The sequence below is a fragment of the Astyanax mexicanus genome, unplaced genomic scaffold (assembly GCF_023375975.1).
Source record: "Astyanax mexicanus isolate ESR-SI-001 unplaced genomic scaffold, AstMex3_surface scaffold_31, whole genome shotgun sequence".
NCBI lineage: Eukaryota > Metazoa > Chordata > Actinopteri > Characiformes > Acestrorhamphidae > Astyanax > Astyanax mexicanus.
Window position 1 is genome coordinate 3,007,112 of NW_026040041.1, and position 23,601 is coordinate 3,030,712.

The window sequence follows — 23,601 nt, forward strand, 5'->3', positions numbered from 1 at the left end:
TAGATATAGATTAACAGCTGTGGGGAACAGCTGTTTACTATTAGGACATATTCTAAATTATAAACACTGTGTATTATTTATGAGAGAAAGTTATATTATATCAAAACGATGTAATATTTTTTATTCAACCCTGCCTGGCCTATACCTAATATTGAGGCGGAGGTGCACCTCTTAATCACCTGTGTCTCTCACCTGTATGACTGCGAGACTGGTAAATCCAGTAAAGGACAAAGACGCCTCAATCAATTAGCAGAGGGAATGCCCCATATACTGAAAATATTATATAAATATAATTTGCACATCTGTGTCAGCAATAAGTGAAATTTATAGTAGCTGAAAGTGTCCACAAACATTTGGACATATAATGTTAGTTGCGTGTTCAGGACACAAGGTGGAGCTACAGGACTTTAGATAGCACTGCTGATCTCAGAGAAAGATAAAAGCACAGGACTGGCTCTGAAACCAGTATAAAACATCAGAGGAATGTAGAGGATCTGCACTGTAGAGAGAGGTGAGGAGTTGAGAGTGTTCAGAAGAACAGGATCAGGACTATAACCTGTCTGATTAAAGAGAAGACCTGTTCAAACTGTTAAGACCTGAATTATATTATATTAATATAAATCAATATAAAGACTAAATCCTGTCCATTAAAATATTCTGAAATGTCTATTTGTTTAATTTTAACTATTGTTAGTAGTAACCAGGTATCTCTTTTTTCACTAAATGTCTTTAAGAAACTGATTATCAGGAGGTAGCATTAAAATATAGTTTTGAAACAAAGTTCTGATGGTTATGTATCATACTGTTAAAAAAGAAAAACACAAATGAGATGTTGTTTCAGGCTTTGGGCAGGTGTGTCTTTAGTGAGTCAGGTGAGTTCAGGTATACAGCAAGAGGCTTCACCAGGCTTTATTGTAATGCTGAATCTGAAGTTTATTAGTTCAGATTCAGAGTTTGGGGTGGAGGTGAATTTTATGGGGGGATGGAGGTGGAGTTTGGGCAGATGGAGGTGAAGTTTGGGGGGATGGAGGTGGAGTTTGGGCAGATGGAGGTGAAGTTTAGGGGTGGAGGAGAAATTTATGGGGGGTGGAGATGGAGTTTGGGGGGATGGAGGTGAAGTTTAGGGGAGTGGAGGTGACGTTTAGGGAGTGGAGGTGGAGTTTGGGGGATGGAGGTGAAGTTTTGGGGGGTGGAGGTGGAGTTTCGAGGGGTGGAGGTGGAGCTTCTGGGTGATGGAGGTGAAGTTTCGGGGAGTGGATGTGAAGTTTTGGAGGTGGAGTTTGAGGGGATGAAAGTGAAGTTTAGGGGTGAAGGTGGAGTTTAGGGGTGGAGGTGGAGTTTGAGGGGATGGAGGTGAAGTTTAGGGGAGTGGAGGTGAAGTTTAGGGGGGTGGAGGTGGATTTTGGGGGGTGGAGGTCGAGTTTTGAGGGGTGGAGGTGGAGTTTTGGGGGTGGAGGTGGAGTTTCAAGGGGTGGAGGTGAAGTTTCTGGGAGTGGAGGTGAAGTTTTGGGGTGGAGGTGGAGTTTGAGGGGATGGAGGTGAAGTTTAGGGGTGAAGCTGGAGTTTAGGGGTGGAGGTGGAGTTTGAGGGGATGGAGGTGAAGTTTAGGGGAGTGGAGGTGAAGTTTAGGGGGGTGGAGGTGGATTTTGGGGGGTGGAGGTCGAGTTTCGAGAGGTGGAGGTGAAGTTTTGGGGGTGGAGATGGAGTTTCGAGGGGTGGAGGTGAAGTTTCGGGGAGTGGAGGTGAAGTTTTGGGGTGGAAGTGGAGTTTGAGGGGATGGAGGTGAAGTTTAGGGGTGAAGCTGGAGTTTAGGAGTGGAGGTGGAGTTTAGGGGAGTGGAGGTGAAGTTTAGGGGGGTGGAGGTGGAGTTTTGGGGGGTGGAGGTCGAGTTTCGAGGGATGGAGGTGAAGTTTTGGGGGGTGGAGGTGGAGTTTCGAGGGGTGGAGGTGGAGTTTCGAGGGGTGGAGGTGAAGTTTCGGAGAGTGGAGGTGAAGTTTTGGGGGGAGGTGGAGTTTCTGGGTGAATAAAATAACCTCAAAAATTGATAATGCACATGCTTTAATATGAATTGTGCATTCTGGCAAAAAGTAGTTCCACAACAAGGGAACTGTAACAGAACTGTAGCTACAAAATGGCGTATGGTTTATACTTAGCATAATATCAAAATTGGTGATTAAGCAGGTTAGTAAAGATTAGGACCTTATAATAACGCTGAAACTCTCCTCTCCTGCTCTTCATGTGAATGCTGCACATTTGTGAGTATTTCTGCCTGTTTTGCTGGGTGGTGTTGTACAATAGCTAGCCGACTGGACTGTGGGTAGATTAGCGTAGCATGCTTTAGTTTAGCGTAGCCCGGCTGGTTACCGTTCCGGCTATCAGACTGCGGCCAAGGTGACTGATGGATTTTCTTTCTCTTTTTTCCACAAAAGATGAGTCAGTGATGTGGGCTGTGGGAGAGCATGCCTTGGCTAGGCACTGGCCTGTGCTAAGCTAATGCTGCTGGTGGAGGTGATGATACTAAAATGTGTTGTGTGTATAAATATCCCATTACTCGGCAACGCATGTTGGATGGATGCAGATTTAGTGTGAGAAGGCCATGCTGTTTTCACACATATCATCACGGCAAGAACATTTCTCAACCAATCAGATTGTGAGGTCAGAACTAACTGTTGTATAATATAATATTAAATATAGAAATAAGTCACAAAACATCAATAAAAAAAAATTAAATTTCTTTAAAAAGAACAAAAATCACTCTTCCAAATGAAACTTATTTTTTAAATATATTTTTTCAACTCTAAATCTCATAACACATATATTCAACTATTCAAAACTTCGCTGCTGAGCTCAACTACTGAACTGAGAGAGGAACGAATCAGCTAAGGAAATGATTCGATTCAGTACGTTCACTCAAATGATTCCTTCATTGGAACGGATCAGCTAAGGAAGTGATTCGATTCAGTACGTTCACTCAAATGATTCAAATCGTTCGTGAACGACACAGCAGAAGTACACAGCTCCACTCGACTTCCTGTCCTGCTCTGAGTCTCGGTGAAGAACAGTGTAATTTAACCCTTTCATGCATAGAGGTCACTACAGTGTACAGCTGTTTAAATTTTTTTTTTCTTTAAATATGCTTGCAATTTTGGGCACTGCTGCATATAGTCCACTGTAGTGGAAGCTATTGCATCATCCTATACAAAAAAATCCCATTGGTTGGTCATTGAAATGGGAAAAAGAAGTCAATGAAATCAAGATGGCCGGCAGACAGGGAAACCCACCAAACACCTTGGCTATTTTTGTTTCTACCTTTTATAAAATTATATCACTGCAGGTAAAAAAATATATAATTACATCAAGTAACATCTAAGGTGACATATTATGTAAAGATTTTCGAAATTTTGATTTTATATTTGAGGGAATTGTAGATTAATCATCTGTCCACTTAATTGTACATCATGCATCATTAGCTATTTTTCAACTTTAATGCAATGTCAATGACTTCCAGTGTTGTTTTTAAAATAATTCATATTGTTTAATGTTTTGGCTGTAAATCAACTTCTTTAATTGAGGAATGTCTGCCAGTACAGACAGGTGCAAGCAGAGAAGTAGGGTCAAGCAGTGATAGTGAAGGTGAGTCTGGAAATGTTACTGAGGGAGTTGAGGCTGAGGAACGGAGATGAAGGAGATGAGGCTGTTGAAACTAAGGGCACCCCAATATCCAGTATGCCCCTGGAAACCACTGGCCCCAGCTCAAGAAAGTATAAAATGCCAGCACACGAAGAACCAAGTACATCTGCATGCAGTGTCTTGTAGCTTTGTGCCCTGTATGCTTTGGCAACCATCATAGAAAATAGTCTCAGAAATTAGCAACAAGCATGATTTGACAGGAAATATGATACATGCTATAAAATACTATAAGAGAATATGCTCACTTAACAGTTCAGAGACTTGACAAGAATACAGTATGATAATACCAGTCACAATCAAGATTCTATAAGGTTCTACGCTTCAGAGACATTTTCTTGTGTCACAATATCCTCCTCAGTTCCACTATTCCAACAGAATACCATATTACAACTGTATAACTGAATTACATTTGTGTTTTTTTTACAACAAAAAATGCATGAAGTACACTTGAGTGGACAGATAAATATTTCTTTATCGAATAAAGATAGAATATATTTTTTTTTCAAACCTTGTTTTACATCCCTAAGGATGTATAAAAACACTTAGAAAAAAAATCCTGACTGAGTTTATTATAATTCATGCATGAGAGGGTTAATGTAATTTTATCAGCGCGAGGAGGAGATGATGACTCCTGTAGAAGGATTAATTTTATTTCTGATGATTGATTTTCTCCCGGCTTCGTTTGGAGGTGAGTTTAAGGATATTTTATCAGGGTTTTGTTTGGTGAATTACTTCTATCACTTTTATCTCTGAGTTTGGTCTATAGTATAAATCGCTCCTGAAAGAGAAATAAATATTTAATCAGATTAAAATGTGATCAGAAACGCTGCTGTAGAGACTCGGTGTGTGAGATATATATATAAATGTGTTATAGTAAATATAAACTGGGGTAAATATAGATATACGCGCATTAGTAACTCACAGGCGAAACTTCAGCACTTTAAATCTGAATGCGCGTTTAATGATCTTGCGGTAAAAGACCCGCAGCCTGAAAGCACACTAAATAATCACAGATGCAGGTGAAACACTCCATCCTTAAACAAAAAAAAACAGAAAAAAACCCATCTGAGAAATTGCTGCATTATTAGTAGTGTAAAATTCTACAGTTCGGTACATCCTGAGTAGTGCTGGGCGGTATGACCAAAAATGTATAACACAGTATTTTTAAAGATTCTAACAGGTTATTTTTAACCCCTTCTTTTTTTTCTTTTTTTACTTATTTTATTATCGTTAATTTCTAACGCATTTTATTTTATATGGGCTTTTATTTAGGTTTGTGATTAACACTAATTTCTGTCCCCAGGAAATTACATTAAAATACATTTTATTAGTAAGCATAGTGTCTTGTACATTGACCTAATTGCAAAAGTAAAATATACAATTAAAAACATTACTAAAAACTACTTAGAACATAACATTTGAGAAAATAGCATTTGTTACCTGTTACCCACTCTCTAACTATAAACTTAACCATGAAATATGATTATTAAAGTCCTTCAGAGATGCAATTTTCCAAAACTCCAAATCACATCTATGCTTTAAAAATATTTTATATTTTTATTTTTCATAATATTTAAGAGTTCCCGCATTAGTTTTTGTCAACACTCAACAAACTTTTCAACAACTTCTTACATCTTATTTATTTATTTTTAAATATTTTCTTTTGGGAAAATCACTAGAATGTGTTCAGTGTCCTCATGCTATTAGCATAGCCACCATTTAGCTATTTTTCATGTTTTTGCCAATTCTATGTAAAAACTCATTCCTGTTACTTTAATTCCTGTTACTTAAAACATAAACAGTAACAGTAACAGGAATGAGTTTTTTTTTGTCATAAATAGAAATTATTTGAACAAGCAGTCAACCATTTCTTTAAAATAAAAACTTTATTGAGAGAAAATCAAAAGAATGTGGAAAAAAGATTAAAAGTTGAAAAAAGATTGAAAAATAAATTTTATTTGGTAGAGTTACAACAAGAAAATGGCACCCATTCAGTGAAATGGCCCATAAACAATATAAAACACTAAGGCTTTGATTAGTATTGGGTTTACTTTGTTCCACAAAATGACACAATATATAAAGTAATCAACCAAGTGAACTACAGCCTCCAGGAGGTAGGCGTATCAATATCCAAATCTGCTCTAAAGAGAAGAAACATGAAAGTAACTACAGAGGGTTCACTCATAAACTTAAAGAATAAAAAGTTTAGATTGGACTTCAACATCTAAAAAAGCGGCACAGTCCTGGAACAAAATCTTTTGTACAGATGAAACCAAGATCAACCTCTACCTGACTGATGGAAATCATCTGTAAAACATGGTGGAGGCAGTGTGATGTCTTGGACGTGCATGGCTGTCAGGGGCACTGGGTCACTAGTGTTTATTGATTAGATACAGGACAGAAGCAGCCTGATGAATTCTGAGTTATTCATACTACAGATGGACAACGACCCAAAACACAAAGCTGAAACAACCCAGGAGTTTATTAAAGGAAAGAAGTGAAATATTCTTAAATAGAAAAGGTCAGTCACCTGATCTCAACTCAAATAAGCAGAATTTCACTTACTAAAGACTAAACTTTAGACAGAAAGACCCACAAACCAACAGCACCTGAAACCCGTTGCAGTAAAGACCCAGCAGAGCATTAGAAAGAGGAAACAACGTCTGGTGATGTTCATGAGTTCCAGACTTCAGGCAGTCATTGCCAGCAAAGTATTATTAGAACTAAACATTTTATTTACAATTATTGAAGGTCTGAGCCTCTGAAATGAAGAGATTGTGTTTTAAAGTGCTTTAGTTTTTCACATTTTAATGCAATAAGTCTGAACTTCAACTGCATCTGAATTGTTTTGTTCAAAATGAATTGTAATGTACAGAACCAAAATTAGAAAAATGATCAGTTGTGGACCTAACTGTAATAGAATAAAATTACCCAGAGAGCAAAAGAAATATGAATTAAAGTGTTTTGTCAGATCTCTGATGCCTTTTAACAATGTTGATCTCTGATTTCAGAATTGATTCATTTGTGCACATTGATTTTACGTTTTTCAACTTTAATTAATCGTTATGGTTTTAGATGTATCGTTTGTAAGCTTTACTTTTACTTTTCTACATTAAATATGTATATATTATGTGTATTATATTCATAAATCTACTACAACACACATTTAAATAATACTATTAACAGTAATTGCAATTGTTAATCATCATTATAAATTAAAAGTAATGTTTTTAAATGAATTTAAAAGCACTGAGTAGTGTTTTCACTCTTAGGCATTACTTATATATATTTGACATAATGCCAGGAGAAGTCCAAAAGCATTTAAGAGAGAGAGATGGTGATTTACCGTCACCAGTGCATTCTGAAATGCTATTAAATTGATTTTAATTTGTTATAATAAGAGAGGAAGTGCATGGTTATCATAAAATAACTTCATTATTATTAATATCAGCAGGATAGAAGCTCTAGTCTGTTTTTGATTGTGGGTGAGTTTAGACACAGAACTGAAAAGAAATCTCAGGTTTTTCTCAATAAGATTTGAGATAATCTGAGATTTAGTTTTAATTAGTGCTTTTTTATAGTCTGCAGGACTTTGCTGTTATTAAGAGGATTTTAATGAACTCACTGTTTTATTTCTGATTTCTACAGATAAACACTCTCTGTTATATCTCTACACCATGCAGTCTAAAAACTCTGATTCTCATCTCTACGACTGCACTGCTGTAACTCTGCTGGACGACAGACAGATCGATTTCTACAACAGCAGCTCAGATAAACCCAGAACTGCTAAACAGAACTGGCTGAAGAACATTTCAGAGTCTGACTGGAAAACCAGCACTGAGAAACTGCTGGACGACAGACAGCTGCTAAATAAACTCCTCGACATTCAGATGAGTGAGTCTGGACACTCTCACTCAGGTAAGAACGGCTGTTTAAGGTTATTATTTTCTAAAATATCCGGATCTTCATCCAGAGGAAGAATTTTTTTTTGTCTGATTCTTCCATTTTAAACAACCATTAATGAATATAAATGAATATAATACTAGAACCCCAATGTATTGTTTAAATGAACATCACATGCTTGATACAAAGTTATTTACCCACAAGTTTAAAAAGGTGTCGTTTTGTCTGACCCATTTTTTGAGTTTTATGTGAAATTAGTTCAATTTTGGCTTTTTTCTTGGTTTCTGTGTTGTTCCAATACACACAAACAAAATGAACAGGTGTATAACATAAAATGTGTAAATATAAATAATGTTTTGGGATGAATACTTAATTTTCTGGAAAGATTTCAGGGGTCTCAACACTTTCAGCCATGACTGTATAAAGTTTAGCTTTTCCCTTCTATTAGATTTTTCTGCTGATCTCAGGAGAACTTTACTGGCTCTCTGAAAAAGAATATGTAGATTATTTTGTAGAAGGTCAAAACAAGGAAACACTCAAGACAACAGCAGCAGATATTAAAACCGGGGTCAACAGGGGGTCAACTGGGCCATCAGCGCAGAGGACTGTTACTCTAACAATCCACTAGACGTTACTGTGTGTTTCAGTATCATGCTGTAATCCATTAATCACAGTACACATGTGGATGAGCAGATTATGGTCTGGATAAAGGGTTGGATGAATAGGACTTTCAAAATGTTTATTTTTTATTTTGCTTAAAACACACACAAAGAAATAAACAAACAATCTGTATAAAAAAGGTTCAATGGTGATTAGGTGACACAAAAACTCAGTTGTAAATAGTCAACTTTATCTTTCTAAAGATCTTTAATGAATTCTAATTAAATCCAGCCCGACTCTCCCCCGCCCCATTTTTTTTGTAACTATGGATTTATTAATTTAACATGGATTAAGAAAATAAAATAATTTCTAAACAAACACCAATACAGCTTTGTACTGCACAATCATTAAACCCAAATAGACCAACAACAATATGATGTAATTTTTCTCCATTATTTTGCTCCATTTTGCATATTAGTAGCTACACACAGCGCTGCAAGTGAAGTGCATAATGTGGACGAGTGCAGGGGCTCAGAGATGCGTGATTATAACATTCTAACTTGTGCAATTATTTTTTAAACACAGTTTGATTTGTTACTTTACTATATTGTGATTATCATGCCATAGCTTTATTTATAATAAAAATAACATTAAAAACAGAGCCCACCCCGACCTGAGGAATGTGGTAGGAAATCTCATTCTGACTCAGCCTGAGTTCAGGTCCGGAATCGGTTTGAGTTCAGGCAGAAAATCAAAACTCTACTTCTACCTGAATCTGTTCTTCTGTTTCAGGTGTTCATGTTCTTCAGTGGAGGCACGGCTGTGAGGGTGAACAGAGTTCTGATGGATCTCTGACTGTATTAAACAGTATTAATGAATTCGGTTATGATGGAGAAGATCTGATTCAGTTTAACTGCACCTCTAAAACCTGGATAACCCCGGAGGAGAAGAGGAACAGAGAGAGGGAGGAGAAGAAGAACAGAGAGAGGGAGGAGGAGAACAGAGAGATGGAGGAGGAGAAGAACAGAGAGAGGGAGGAGGAGAAGAACAGAGAGAGGGAGGAGAAGTGGAGTAGAATATTTAATGCTGTAAAGAAATGTCTGCATTGTGAGGAGATGCTGAAGATGTATTTACACTACAAAACTACTGACATCACACAGAGTCACAGTGAGTATCCGGGGTGGTAATATGTGTGATATTAGTCAACAAAATAAATATAAAAAATATGATTGTGGGTGCCGAGTGGTCCAGCGGTCTAAAGCGCTGCCACTATGAGCAGGAGGTCGCAGGTTCGCCATCAAGCTGCCGGCGCTCAGAGGGAGCAAAATTGGTCCTGCTCCCTCCGGGTGGGTAGATGGCGCTCTCCCCCCACATCACTTCTAGGGTGATGTGGATCAGCACAGGGCGTCTGTGAGCTGATGTATCAGAACCGAGTCACTGTGCTTTCCTCCGAGCCTTAGCACTGTGATGCTACTCGGTAATGCTGCATCAGCAGCAGCTCAAAAAGAGGCGGAGTCTGACTTCACATGTATCAGAGGAGGCATATGCTAGTCTGTTGGGGCATCACTAGTGATAGGGGGAGTCCTAATGAGTGGGTTGGGTAATTGGCCGTGTAAATTGGGGAGAAAATGGGAAAAATTTGAAATAAAATTATATAAAAAAGAAAATATATACGATTGTGTTAGGTAGCAACTAGGTACCACAATAAAACCTAACACTGTGTGTATATGATTAAACTTCGTAATAACAATAATATAATTAAATAATAACTCAATTCAGCTAGATCATACTGATACTGAGTCGTACAGCACAATTAAGGGCATGGAACATTAGTGCAAAGATAAAACACAAGATTCAGATACAATAAGAACATCAGATAATACAATGTGCACACACAACACAATCTACATGTGATGAAGGTGCAGCTGTTACTAAACTAACAGTAAACTGTAGAGAATATTTAGTCCTGTGATTATAATGATTATTATTATTATTATAATTATTATAATTAGTTTGTTAGGTGGTTGTTCTAACCAGCATCACAAGAATAATGCATGTAATCAGTATAATAATAACACTAAAACAACAACAACTATTATTATTAATATTATTATGACACAAATGTAATATTATAATATTTATTACCAAATTTAAGATATTGGTAAAACACTGTAGTTACCATAGTTACTATATTATCATTACTGTATCAGAAGAGCACAGACCAGAACATCTAAAAACTGCTTTTAGCTGCCAGGTATCATGTTTTATTTTGTGTTCTATTAATAACTGAATAATGTTTTCTGTAATTAAACTGCTTTCTGTCTTTAGCTCCACCTGTTGTTCATATTTTTGCTAAGAAATCAGTAAGAGACTCGAGAAAGCTGATCCTGACCTGCCTGATCACGGGATTCTACCCCAAAGATGTGAAGATGAGTCTGAGGAAGTTCAGCACTTCATTTCCTGATCATCTGATCACATCTTCAGGAGTCAGACCCAATCACAATGGAACCTACCAGCTGAGGAAGAGTGTGGAGATACAGGAAGACGATAAAGCAGATTATTACTGTTACGTGTCTCATAGCTCCCTCACAGAACCAGTAATTAGAGAATGGGGTAAATAAAATCCTACATTACTGATATTTACTCTAATCAGCAGATTTTATTATCTAGAGTTCAACTTACACAACATTAATATCACCATGATGTAGATTATAGTTTTATTATTAAGATAAATGTTCTGTGGTTCTGTACTTTATGAAGCACCCCCACTTACTACACACACACATGAACACACAGCAGCACAAACCCAACTTTTACATCAACAATAAACAGAATAGTAAATAAAACTAGAAAAGGCAAAGTTCGTGAACGAACTTTAAGTTGGCTTGGAAAAGAACGCTAATAACGTTAAAAAGTTAAAATGATTGCTAAACTGTTTCTGTCTGAAGAGTGTGAAGAGTCGTGGATATGCTGTTAACTTTTGGCTAAACGCTAAATGCCAAAAACGCCGAAATCTAAAAATGTTTGGTTAAACGCTGAAATCTAAAAACGTTTGGTTAAACGCTGAAATCTACAAACGTTTGGTTAAACGCTGAAATCTAAAAATGTTTGGTTAAACGCTGAAATCTAAAAACGTTTAGTTAAACGCTGAAATCTAAAAACGTTTGTTTAAATGCTGAAATCGTAAAACTTTTGGTTAATCTTTTGATTGCCAATTTGTTGCTAGGCAGTTGCTATCATTTCTGAAGTGGTTGCTAAGCTGTTGCTAGGCAGTTGCTAATGTTTTCCAGGTGGTTGCTAAGCTGTTGCTAACTGGTTGCTAGGCAGTTGCTAAGGTGTTGCTAGGTGGTTGCTAGGTTGTTGCTAGGGTGTTGCTATGGTATGCGGGGTGGTTGCTAAGATGTTGCTAGGTGGTTGCTAGGTGGTTGATAACTTGTTGCTAGGTGGTTGCTAAGGTGTTGCTATGGTATCCGGGGTGGTTGCTAAGGTGTTGCTAGGTGGTTGATAGGTGGTTGCTAGGGTGTTGCTTGGTGGTTGCAAAGGTGTTGCTATGGTATCCGGGGTGGTTGCTAAGGTGTTGCTAGGTGGTTGCTAGGCAGTTGCTATCATTTCTAAAGTGGTTGCTAAGTGGTTGCTAGGCAGTTGCTAACGTTTTCCTAGTGGTTGTTAAGGTGTTGCTAAGTGGTTGCTAGGCAGTTGCTATTGTTTCTAAAGTGGTGGCTAAGTGGTTGCTAGGCAGTTGCTAACGTTTTCCAGGTGGTTGCTAAGTGGTTGCTAGGCAGTTGCTATAATTTCTAAAGTGGTTGCTAAGTGGTTGCTAGGCAGTTGCTAACGTTTTCCTAGTGGTTGCTATGGTATTGTTAAGTGGTTGCTAGGCAGTTGCTATCATTTCTACAGTGGTTCCTAAGTGGTTGCTATGCAGTTGCTAACGTTTTAATAGTGGTTGCTAAGGTGTTGCTAGGCAGTTGCTATCATTTCTAAAGTGGTTGCTAAGTGGTTGCTAGGCAGTTGCTATCGTTTTCCTAGTGGTTGTTAAGGTGTTGCTAAGTGGTTGCTAGGCAGTTGCTATCATTTCTAAAGTGGTTGCTAGGCAGTTGCTAACGTTTTCCCAATGGTTGTTAAGGTGTTGCTAAGTGGTTGCTAGGAAGTTGCTTTCGTTTCTAAAGTGGTTGCTAGGCAGTTGCTAACGTTTTCCAGGTGGTTGCTAAGTGGTTGCTCGGCAGTTGCTAACGTTTTCCAGGTGGTTGCTAGGCAGTTGCTAAGTGGTTGCTAGGCAGTTGCTAACGTTTTCCAAGTGGTTGCTAGGCAGTTGCTAAGTTGTTGCTAGGCAGTTGCTAACGTTTTCCAGGTGGTTGCTAAGTGGTTGCTAGGCAGTTGCTAACGTATTCCAGGTGGTTGCTAGGCAGTTGCTAAGTGGTTGCTAGGCAGTTGCTAACGTTTTCCAGGTGGTTGCTCAGTGGTTGCTAGGCAGTTGCTAACGTTTTCCAGGTGGTTGCTAAGTGGTTGCTAGGCAGTTGCTAACGTATTCCAGGTGGTTGCTAGGCAGTTGCTAAGTGGTTGCTAGGCAGTTGCTAACGTTTTCCAAGTGGTTGCTAGGCAGTTGCTAAGTGGTTGCTAGGCAGTTGCTAACGTTTTCCAGGTGGTTGCTAAGTGGTTGCTAGGCAGTTGCTAACGTTTTCCAGGTGGTTGCTAGGCAGTTGCTAAGTGTTGCTAGGCAGTTGCTAACATTTTCCAGGTGGTTGCTAAGTGGTTGCTAGGTAGTTGCTAACATATTTCAGGTGGTTGCTAGGCAGCTGCTAAGTGGTTGCTAGGCAGTTGCTAACGTTTTCCAGGTGGTTGCTAAGTGGTTGCTAGGCAGTTGCTAACGTTTTCCAGGTGGTTGCTAGGCAGTTGCTAAGTGGTTGCTAGGCAGTTGCTAACGTTTTCCAAGTGGTTGCTAGGCAGTTGCTAAGTGGTTGCTAGGCAGTTGCTAACGTTTTCCAGGAGGTTGCTAAGTGGTTGCTAGGCAGTTGCTAACGTTTTCCAGGTGGTTGCTAGGCAGTTGCTAAGTTGTTGCTAGGCAGTTGCTAACGTTTTCCAGGTGGTTGCTAAGTGGTTGCTAGGCAGTTGCTAACGTATTCCAGGTGGTTGCTAGGCAGTTGCTAAGTGGTTGCTAGGCAGTTGCTAACGTTTTCCAGGTGGTTGCTCAGTGGTTGCTAGGCAGTTGCTAACGTTTTCCAGGTGGTTGCTAAGTGGTTGCTAGGCAGTTGCTAACGTATTCCAGGTGGTTGCTAGGCAGTTGCTAAGTGGTTGCTAGGCAGTTGCTAACGTTTTCCAAGTGGTTGCTAGGCAGTTGCTAATTGGTTGCTAGGCAGTTGCTAACGTTTTCCAGGTGGTTGCTAAGTGGTTGCTAGGCAGTTGCTAACGTTTTCCAGGTGGTTGCTAGGCAGTTGCTAAGTGGTTGCTAGGCAGTTGCTAACGTTTTCCAAGTGGTTGCTAGGCAGTTGCTAAGTGGTTGCTAGGCAGTTGCTAACGTTTTCCAGGTGGTTGCTAAGTGGTTGCTAGGCAGTTGCTAACGTTTTCCAGGTGGTTGCTAGGCAGTTGCTAAGTTGTTGCTAGGCAGTTGCTAACGTTTTCCAGGTGGTTGCTAAGTGGTTGCTAGGCAGTTGCTAACGTATTCCAGGTGGTTACTAGGCAGTTGCTAAGTGGTTGCTAGGCAGTTGCTAACGTTTTCCAGGTGGTTGCTCAGTGGTTGCTAAGCAGTTGCTAACGTTTTCCAGGTGGTTGCTAAGGTGTTGCTAAGTGGTTGCTAGGCAGTTGCTAACGTTTTCCAGGTGGATGCTAAGGTGGTTGCTAAGCAGTTATTAGGTGGTTGCTAAGCCCTGGCTGGGGTGCCGGGGTGTCCAAACTTTTGACTGATAGCTGCTCCATACAGCAGCTCCTCCATACACTCACAGTACTGGAGGAGCAGGGGAGAGAAGGGGTTCCATGCGCAGAGCTGCTCGTGTGTGAGATGGAACTCTGGGCCCCCCATTCATTTCTATGGGAAAACTTCGTACGACAATTGTACGAAAACCGTACGTCGTATCGTTTCGTAAAGCATATTTTCGGAAAGAACGCGGTAAGTTTTATAGACCATCCGAATTACGTCTTCATATCTCAAAAATTGTGACGTTCACGGCCGTTCAAAATTCTCCCCCATTCATTCCTATGGGAAAAAAACGCTCACGTTTACGAAGTTTTTACGAAAACCGTACGATATATCGCTCCAAAAAGCACAAGCAACCTAATCGGGTATAGGTCCGACGATCCTGTAAAATTTCGCATCTCTACGTTAAAAGCTCTAGGAGGAGTAGTCGATTAAATTTTTCGAATAGAATAATAATAATAACTAGAAAACGCAAAGTTCGTGAACGAACTTTAAGTTGGCTTGGAAAAGTACGCTAATAACGTTGAAAAGTTAAAATGGTTGCTTAGTGGTTGCTAGGCAGTTGTGATCATTTCTAAAGTGGTTGATAAGCGTTTGCTATGCAGTTGCTAACGTTTTCCAGGTGGTTGCTTAGGTGTTGCTAAGCAATTGCTAGGCAGTTGCTAACATATTCCACATGGTTGCTAAGTGGTTGCTAGGTGGTTGCTAAGCAGTTGCTAACGTTTTCCAAGTGGTGGCTAAAGTGTAGCTAACTGGTTGCTAGGCAGTTGCTAACGTTTTCCAAGTGGTTGCTAGGCAGTTGCTAAGTGGTTGCTAGGCAGTTGCTAACATTTTCCAGGTGGTTGCTAAGTGGTTGCTAGGTAGTTGCTAACATATTCCAGGTGGTTGCTAGGCAGCTGCTAAGTGGTTGCTAGACAGTTGCTAACGTTTTCCAGGTGGTTGCTAAGTGGTTGCTAGGCAGTTGCTAACGTTTTCCAGGTGGTTGCTAGGCAGTTGCTAAGTGGTTGCTAGGCAGTTGCTAACGTTTTCCAAGTGATTGCTAGGCAGTTGCTAAGTGGTTGCTAGGCAGTTGCTAACGTTTTCCAGGTGGTTGCTAAGTGGTTGCTAGGCAGTTGCTAACGTTTTCCAGGTGGTTGCTAGGCAGTTGCTAAGTTGTTGCTAGGCAGTTGCTAAGGTTTTCAAGGTGGTTGCTAAGTGGTTGCTAGGCAGTTGCTAACGTATTCCAGGTGGTTGCTAGGCAGTTGCTAAGTGGTTGCTAGGCAGTTGCTAACGTTTTCCAGGTGGTTGCTCAGTGGTTGCTAGGCAGTTGCTAACGTTTTCCAGGTGGTTGCTAAGTGGTTGCTAGGCAGTTGCTAAGTGGTTGCTAGGCAGTTGCTATCGTTTTCCAAGTGGTTGCTAGGCAGTTGCTAAGTGGTTGCTGGGCAGTTGCTAACGTTTTCCAGGTGGTTGCTAAGTGGTTGCTAGGCAGTTGCTAACGTTTTCCAGGTGGTTGCTAGGCAGTTGCTAAGTGGTTGCTAGGCAGTTGCTAACGTTTTCCAAGTGGTTGCTAGGCAGTTGCTAAGTGGTTGCTAGGCAGTTGCTAACGTTTTCCAGGTGGTTGCTAAGTGGTTGCTAGGCAGTTGCTAACGTTTTCCAGGTGGTTGCTAGGCAGTTGCTAAGTGGTTGCTAGGCAGTTGCTAACGTTTTCCAGGTGGTTGCTAGGCAGTTGCTATGTGGTTGCTAGGCAGTTGCTAACGTTTTCCAAGTGGTTGCTAGGCAGTTGCTAAGTGGTTGCTAGGCAGTTGCTAACGTTTTCCAGGTGGTTGCTAAGTGGTTGCTAGGCAGTTGCTAACATTTTCCAGGTGGTTGCTAGGCAGTTGCTAAGTTGTTGCTAGGCAGTTGCTAACGTTTTCCAGGTGGTTGCTAAGTGGTTGCTAGGCAGTTGCTAACGTATTCCAGGTGGTTGCTAGGCAGTTGCTAAGTGGTTGCTAGGCAGTTGCTAACGTTTTCCAGGTGGTTGCTCAGTGGTTGCTAGGCAGTTGCTAACGTTTTCCAGGTGGTTGCTAAGGTGTTGCTAAGTGGTTGCTAGGCAGTTGCTAACGTTTTCCAGGTGGTTGCTAAGGTGGTTGCTAAGCAGTTATTAGGTGGTTGCTAAGCCCTGGCTGGGGTGCCGGGGTGTCCAAACTTTTGACTGATAGCTGCTCCATACAGCAGCTCCTCCATACACTCACAGTACTGGAGGAGCAGGGGAGAGAAGGGGTTCCGTGCGCAGAGCTGCTCGTGTGTGAGATGGAACTCTGGGCCCCCCATTCATTTCTATGGGAAAACTTCGTACGACAATTGTACGAAAACCGTACGTCGCATCATTTCGTAAAGCATATTTTCGGAAAGAACGCGGTAAGTTTTATAGACCAGCCGAATTACGTCTTCATATCTCAAAAATTGTGACGTTCATGGCCGTTCAAAATTCTCCCCCATTCATTCCTATGGGAAAAAAAAGCGTACGTTTACGAAGTTTTTACGAAAACCGTACGATATATCGCTTCAAAAAGCACAAGCAACCTAATCGGGCATAGGTCCGACGATCCTGTAAAGTTTCGAGTTTCTACGTTAAAAGCCCTAGGAGGAGATAGTGATTAAATTTTGCGAAGAGAATAATAATAATAATAATAACTAGAAAAGGTAAAGTTCGTGAACGAACTTTAAGTTGGCTTGGAAAAGAACGCTAATAACGTTAAAAAGTTAAAATGGTTGCTAAGCTTTTTCTGTCTGTAGAGTGTGAAGAGTCATTGATATGCTGTTAACGCTAAATGTTAAAAACGCTGACATCTAAAAACATTTGGTTAAACGCTGAAATCTAAAAACATTTGGTTAAACGCTGAAATCTAAAAATGTTTGATTAAACGCTGAAATCTAAAAACGTTTGGTTAAACGATGAAATCTAAAAACATTTGGTTAAACGCTGAAATCTAAAAACGTTTGATTAAACGCTGACATCTAAAAACGTTTGGTTAAACGCTGAAATCTAAAAACATTTGTTTAAATGCTGAAATCGTAAAACTTTTGGTTAAACTTTTGATTGCTAATGTGTTGCTAGGCGGTTGCTATCATTTCTGAAAAGGTTGCTAAGCTGTTGCTAGGCAATTGCTAATGTTTTCCAGGTGGTTGCTAAGCTGTTGCTAACTGGTTGCTAGGCAATTGCTAACATATAACAGGTGGTTGCTAAGGTGTTGCTAGGTGGTTGCTAGGGTGTTGCTAGGTTGTTGCTATAATTTCTAAAATGGTTGCTAAGTGGTTGCTAGACAGTTGCTATCGTTTTCCTAGTGGTTGTTAAGGTGTTGCTAAGTGGTTGCTAGGCAGTTGCTATCATTTCTAAAGTGGTTGCTAAGTGGTTGCTAGGCAGTTGCTATCGTTTTCCTAGTGGTTGTTAAGGTGTTGCTAAGTGGTTGCTAGGCAGTTGCTATCATTTCTAAAGTGGTTGCTAGGCAGTTGCTAACGTTTTCCCAATGGTTGTTAAGGTGTTGCTAAGTGGTTGCTAGGCAGTTGCTTTCGTTTCTAAAGTGGTTGCTTAGTGGTTGCTAGGCAGTTGCTAACGTTTTCCAGGTGGTTGCTAAGTGGTTGCTAGGCAGTTGCTAACGTTTTCCAGGTGGTTGCTAGGCAGTTGCTAAGTGGTTGCTAGGCAGTTGCTAACGTTTTCCAAGTGGTTGCTAGGCAGTTGCTAAGTGGTTGCTAGGCAGTTGCTAACGTTTTCCAGGTGGTTGCTAAGTGGTTGCTAGGCAGTTGCTAACGTTTTCCAGGTGGTTGCTAGGCAGTTGCTAAGTGGTTGCTAGGCAGTTGCTAACGTTTTCCAAGTGGTTGCTAGGCAGTTGCTAAGTGGTTGCTAGGCAGTTGCTAACGTTTTCCAGGTGGTTGCTAAGTGGTTGCTAGGCAGTTGCTAACGTTTTCCAGGTGGTTGCTAGGCAGTTGCTAAGTTGTTGCTAGGCAGTTGCTAACGTTTTCCAGGTGGTTGCTAAGTGGTTGCTAGGCAGTTGCTAACGTATTCCAGGTGGTTGCTAGGCAGTTGCTAAGTGGTTGCTAGGCAGTTGCTAACGTTTTCCAGGTGGTTGCTCAGTGGTTGCTAGGCAGTTGCTAACGTTTTCCAGGTGGTTGCTAAGTGGTTGCTAGGCAGTTGCTAACGTATTCCAGGTGGTTGCTAGGCAGTTGCTAAGTGGTTGCTAGGCAGTTGCTAACGTTTTCCAAGTGGTTGCTAGGCAGTTGCTAAGTGGTTGCTAGGCAGTTGCTAACGTTTTCCAGGTGGTTGCTAAGTGGTTGCTAGGCAGTTGCTAACGTTTTCCAGGTGGTTGCTAGGCAGTTGCTAAGTGGTTGCTAGGCAGTTGCTAACGTTTTCCAAGTGGTTGCTAGGCAGTTGCTAAGTGGTTGCTAGGCAGTTGCTAACGTTTTCCAGGTGGTTGCTAAGTGGTTGCTAGGCAGTTGCTAACATTTTCCAGGTGGTTGCTAGGCAGTTGCTAAGTTGTTGCTAGGCAGTTGCTAACGTTTTCCAGGTGGTTGCTAAGTGGTTGCTAGGCAGTTGCTAACGTATTCCAGGTGGTTGCTAGGCAGTTGCTAAGTGGTTGCTAGGCAGTTGCTAACGTTTTCCAGGTGGTTGCTCAGTGGTTGCTAGGCAGTTGCTAACGTTTTCCAGGTGGTTGCTAAGGTGTTGCTAAGTGGTTGCTAGGCAGTTGCTAACGTTTTCCAGGTGGTTGCTAAGGTGGTTGCTAAGCAGTTATTAGGTGGTTGCTAAGCCCTGACTGGGGTGCCGGGGTGTCCAAACTTTTGACTGATAGCTGCTCCATACAGCAGCTCCTCCATACACTCACAGTACTGGAGGAGCAGGGGAGAGAAGGGGTTCCGTGCGCAGAGCTGCTCGTGTGTGAGATGGAACTCTGGGCCCCCCATTCATTTCTATGGGAAAACTTCGTACGACATTTGTACGAAAACCGTACGACGTATCGTCGAAACGTTAAAATTTTCGTAAAGAACGCGGTAAGTTCTATAGACCGTCCGATTTTTGTCTTTGTATGTCAAAAATTGTTACCTACACAAACGTTCAAAGTTGTCCCCCATTCATTTCCTATGGGAAAAAAAAGCGTACGTTTACGAAGTTTTTACGAAAACCGTACGATGTATCGCTTAAAAAAGCACAAGCAACCTATTCGGGTATAGGTACTACGATACTGCAAAGTTTCGTGGTTCTACGTCAAAAGCCCTAGGAGGAGATAGTGATTAAATTTTGAGCGCGGAATAATAATAATAATAATAATAATAATAATAAGAAGAAGATTACGAAGAACAAGAAGTTGGCTTTTCCAAGCCAACTTAATAAGAATAAGAAGATTACGAAGAACAATAAGTTGGCTTTTCCAAGCCAACTTAATGAGCTGCTGGAGGGAGCAAGAGATGAGCAAGAGACACTCTGATAAAAGGGGTAAAAGAGGTTGATAGAGGTGAGAGATGTGCTGTGAGGTGATCAGATGATCTGATATATCTCAGTGTGTTCAGAACTTCTCCACTGATCTTCAGTTCTATCTGAACAGCTGCTTTATTTAATCTTCTTCTTACTCTGCTGCACAGCTGTGTTACTTCAGTTTATCACTTTAATTCTACACTTTACACCACATTTCTATGTTCATCATATTATCACTTTTAACAATGCTTTGTGTTTTTTTTTCTGTTCTTTTAGATGACTTTCCAAACAAGATATCTCTGGGCTTATTTATTGGAGTTGCAGTTTCACTGATTGTATTTATGCTGCTCCCGTGGTCTGTGAACCTCTGTGTTCTGATAAGGAGAAGAGTAAAGAGTAAGTAGATCTGTTTTATTACACAGCCTCTGTTTCCTCTTCAGTAGATTAATACTGTTATGATTTGCTGTATCTTTTAGGAAGATGACCTTGTGCTCTACACAGTTCAGAGAAATCAGGAGAACTTTACAAACTTTGTGTTATTAAAACTACATAATTTCTCACAGTTAAAGTGAAGTTTTGTAAAAAAGAAAAATACTGTAAGAAAATGACCACACACTATACATGCTCCAATCCTTCTGCAGTGTGAAAATAATCTTTATCAGTGAAAATAATTTCATGCAGTTTCCTCACCCTCACCCACCATAATACACCTCACACACTACTCACTGCTTCTTCAGAACAGGATGAATGAGTGTAAATATAAGTACTGTGTGTGGTTTTTAACAGGTGCAGGTGAAGTATTGCTACACAAAGTTCATGAACTAATCTCTTCTTCAGATGAGTGGAGTTGTATTTAGATTTTATTTAAAAATGTGTTATAAACTATAGAAATCCTGTGGTTTCACCTGGGGGTGTATGTGGAGCCTCTGTGTGTTGTTTATATATTTAAAGAGAAATATTCATTTACTATATGTAAGTTTGATCTTGGATCTGTTTATAAGCCCGAGTCGTTTTTTTTAGTAAGTAGGGCATTAAAACTGACCTTTTTAAATAATCTTAAGGCTGTTTAAACTAGCAAAATCTGTTCAGAATTATACTAATTAACCCTGAAACACTGAAGAAGCACAGACCTATTATTTAATAAAAATGTTTACTAAGAACCGATCTCCCCATCTACTTAGTGTCTGGGGTCGGGTCGGGTTCGGGCAGAGAATCTAAGGACTATGTGAAGGGGTTTCCCTTTACCATGGAAATGATTCTGTGATTATTCACGGCCGTCCAGGTCTTTTTGTATTGAGTTCACCAGTGCTTTCTTTATTTCTCAGGATGAACCGAACTGTAGATTTTTACACTCCTAATATTGCAGTCATTTCTCCGATGTTTTTTTTCTGTTTTTGCAGCTTAAGGGTGGAGTGTTTCTCCTACATGGAGAGCTCCTTTAACCACATGTTTCATTCACAGCAAAATCTTCCAAATGCAAACCCCACACCTCAAATCAACTCCGGGTATTTTATCTGCTTAATTGAGAACGACATAAGGAAGGGATTTGTCCACACCTGCCCATAAAATAGACTTTGAGTTAATTTTCCAATTACTTTTGTTCCCTTTAAAAACAGGGTGGCACATGATAAAATTCATAAAACCGGTTTTAATAAAAGCTGAAATCTGGACTTTATGTCCATATCCATTATATAACTATAACTTGTTTTAGTAAACAGGTAAAATCAGTGTCCAAATATATATGGAGTGGACCTAACTGTATAATAATGAGAAACTACAGCAGCATCACAACGTCCGTCTCAGAGCTCTCAATTGTCTGATGGAGGTACGGCAGCTGCAAAGGGACACAGTCTACAGTAACGTCCCAACAATGAAAAAAATATTTTTAACACTTTTACAGATGTTTTCAACCATTTTTATAATAATGGAGCCATTTTGGTGAAACTCAGTATTTTATTAACCATTGTTGTTATAACATGATATATTTACACAAAAAGATGTTACACAAACTTTTAATTAAACAGGCTTCGTACAGTGTTGTGCTGAATTTCGTCTCCCTTTCACGTGCATCATGTAAACATGTGAGCACTACAGGTTATACTCCCGCTGTTGTTTATTATAATGCTTTGGTAAATTATTTCATCCAAGCCTTTCTCTCAGATGTAAGTGCCGATTTAAATGCATGATTCACACTGATGACAAGTAGCTGCAAATACTGTGCAGTTCTGATGAGCCCTAAATTAATCTACATGCTTATCTCTCCTGAAAACAGTACTGATGTTATAAAACTAAAATTATCTGTTTTACTGATGCTTTGTTTTTATTTGTGTTCTTTTAGATGGAAGAGCTTGGGGTTTAATTGTTGGAGGTGCAGTCTCAGGGGTTGTGGTGCTCCTGTGTTTTGTGTTTGTGATCCCCTGTATTCTGATAATGATGATAAAGAGTAAGTAGATCTGTTTTATTACACATCCTCTGTTTCCTCTTCAGTAAATTAGTACTGTTATAATCAGCTGTATCTATAAGAAAGATGACCTTATACTCGACACAGTTCAGAGAAATCAGGAGAACAGTCAACAAGCATAAGAAAATGCTGAATCACTTCTCACAGTTAAAGTGATGTTATGTAAATATATTGTATTAAATGAGCATGTGTTTGACTCCTAGCAGCATGCATTGTCAGGTGGCAAATCAATAATTGAGGAAATTCATAAATATCTTTTGCACGTTTCGAGCCACAGATGCACTGATGCTCTAAATTAAGCTGCATACTAAAATAGGACCCAGTGCATTACTTGTAGTTGCTTTACTGTGTATGTGGTGATATGTGTTTTAGGCATTTCTACTACAATACCCAGTATCCTTTGGGAGCGGGAAGTTGTTGGATAGTGTTCATTAGTGGGTTAAGTTAGCTCACGCTGTACTGGTTAGCTGAATAAATGAAGGAGTAACTCTCTGTGCATGGAGTTGAAATGATTTCATGACACCATTTATCTAACCCTCCAACCCTAAACTAATATACAGGAAGCTTACCTGGGATTTACCTGCATCTCAGGTGTTCAGATCAGAAGCGCTCAGTTTTAAGGTAGGAGTGTAAAAGAGGTTGATAGAGCTGAGAGATGTGCTGTGAGGTGATCAGATGATCATATCTGATATATCTCAGTGTGTTCAGAACTTCTCCATTGATCTTCAGTTCTATCTGAACAGCTGCTTTATTTAATCTTCTTCTTACTCTGCTGCACAGCTGTGTTAGTTCAGTTTATAACTTTAAATTCTACACTTTACACCACGTTTCTATCTTCATCATTTTATCACTTTTACTGATGCTCTGTGTTTTTTTCTGTGCTTTTAGATGAAAGATCTCTGGATATAGTGATTGGAGTTTTGGTCTTAGGGGGTTTGCTGAGTCTGTGTTCTGTGATCCACTATGTCCTGATGATGATAAAAAAGCGTAAGTAGATCTGTTTTATTACACATCCTCTGTTTCCTCTTCAGTAGATTAGTACTGTTATAATCCACTGTATCTATAAGGAAGATGACCATGTGCTCTACACAGTTAAAAAAATCAGGAAAACAGTCAGCAAGCAGTTTTAATTTTCAGAAAATATGAAATCATTTCTCACAGTTAAAGTGATGTTTTGTAAAAAATATATATATTGTATAAAATCACCATGTGTTATCAGGTGTTCATCACCCACAGGTTGAAAACTGTTGTGATGCATAGTTCAACTAAATAGTGATATCGGTAAAACTGGCTGAATCCTGATTAATCTGCAGTAGATCTGTTACTACCAAACACAGAATCTCATCAGCAGTTTACACTATGCTCATAAATCTTATTAAAAATGTTTTACTAAAAAAAACGAATGCTTCTCTGATCAGTCAGTGTTCATAGTTATTTATGTACAGTACCACTTGCACAGTTTTGATGATAATCACCTAAGATCACCTAAAATCAAGATAAAACAACAGCATAGAAAGTTTAATATATAAACTGTTATTCATAAAAGATATACAGATATCACACTGTAATATCTTTTTTAGTGAAAATAATTACATGCAGTCCACTCCATCACTCACA

The 23,601-nt window shown here is 39.7% G+C and overlaps 1 protein-coding gene and 1 long non-coding RNA gene across 5 annotated transcripts in view; both read left to right on the forward strand.

Moving 5' to 3' along the window:
- The window catches only part of LOC111188240 (zinc-alpha-2-glycoprotein-like), a 54,840-nt gene extending 31,861 nt beyond the window's left edge, over positions 1 to 22,979 (forward strand). The window contains exons 2-6 of the mRNA XM_049472718.1: positions 7,339 to 7,608; positions 8,986 to 9,360; positions 10,522 to 10,806; positions 19,800 to 19,919; positions 22,873 to 22,979. Coding sequence (XP_049328675.1) covers positions 7,339 to 7,608; positions 8,986 to 9,360; positions 10,522 to 10,806; positions 19,800 to 19,919; positions 22,873 to 22,979 — 1,157 coding nt within the window. The remainder of the gene's footprint in view (positions 1 to 7,338; positions 7,609 to 8,985; positions 9,361 to 10,521; positions 10,807 to 19,799; positions 19,920 to 22,872) is intronic.
- LOC125788894 (uncharacterized) lies at positions 12,354 to 16,188 on the forward strand. 4 transcript variants are annotated; one of them, XR_007429863.1, is made up of 3 exons: positions 12,354 to 12,487; positions 13,856 to 13,909; positions 13,953 to 14,127. It is a non-coding gene; the product is annotated as an uncharacterized LOC125788894 (long non-coding RNA). The 4 variants fall into 4 exon arrangements; XR_007429862.1 differs by lacking the exon at positions 12,354 to 12,487 and adding an exon at positions 12,953 to 13,122; XR_007429861.1 differs by lacking the exons at positions 12,354 to 12,487; positions 13,953 to 14,127 and adding exons at positions 13,532 to 13,661; positions 16,137 to 16,188.
- Positions 22,980 to 23,601: the final 622 nt, after the last annotated feature.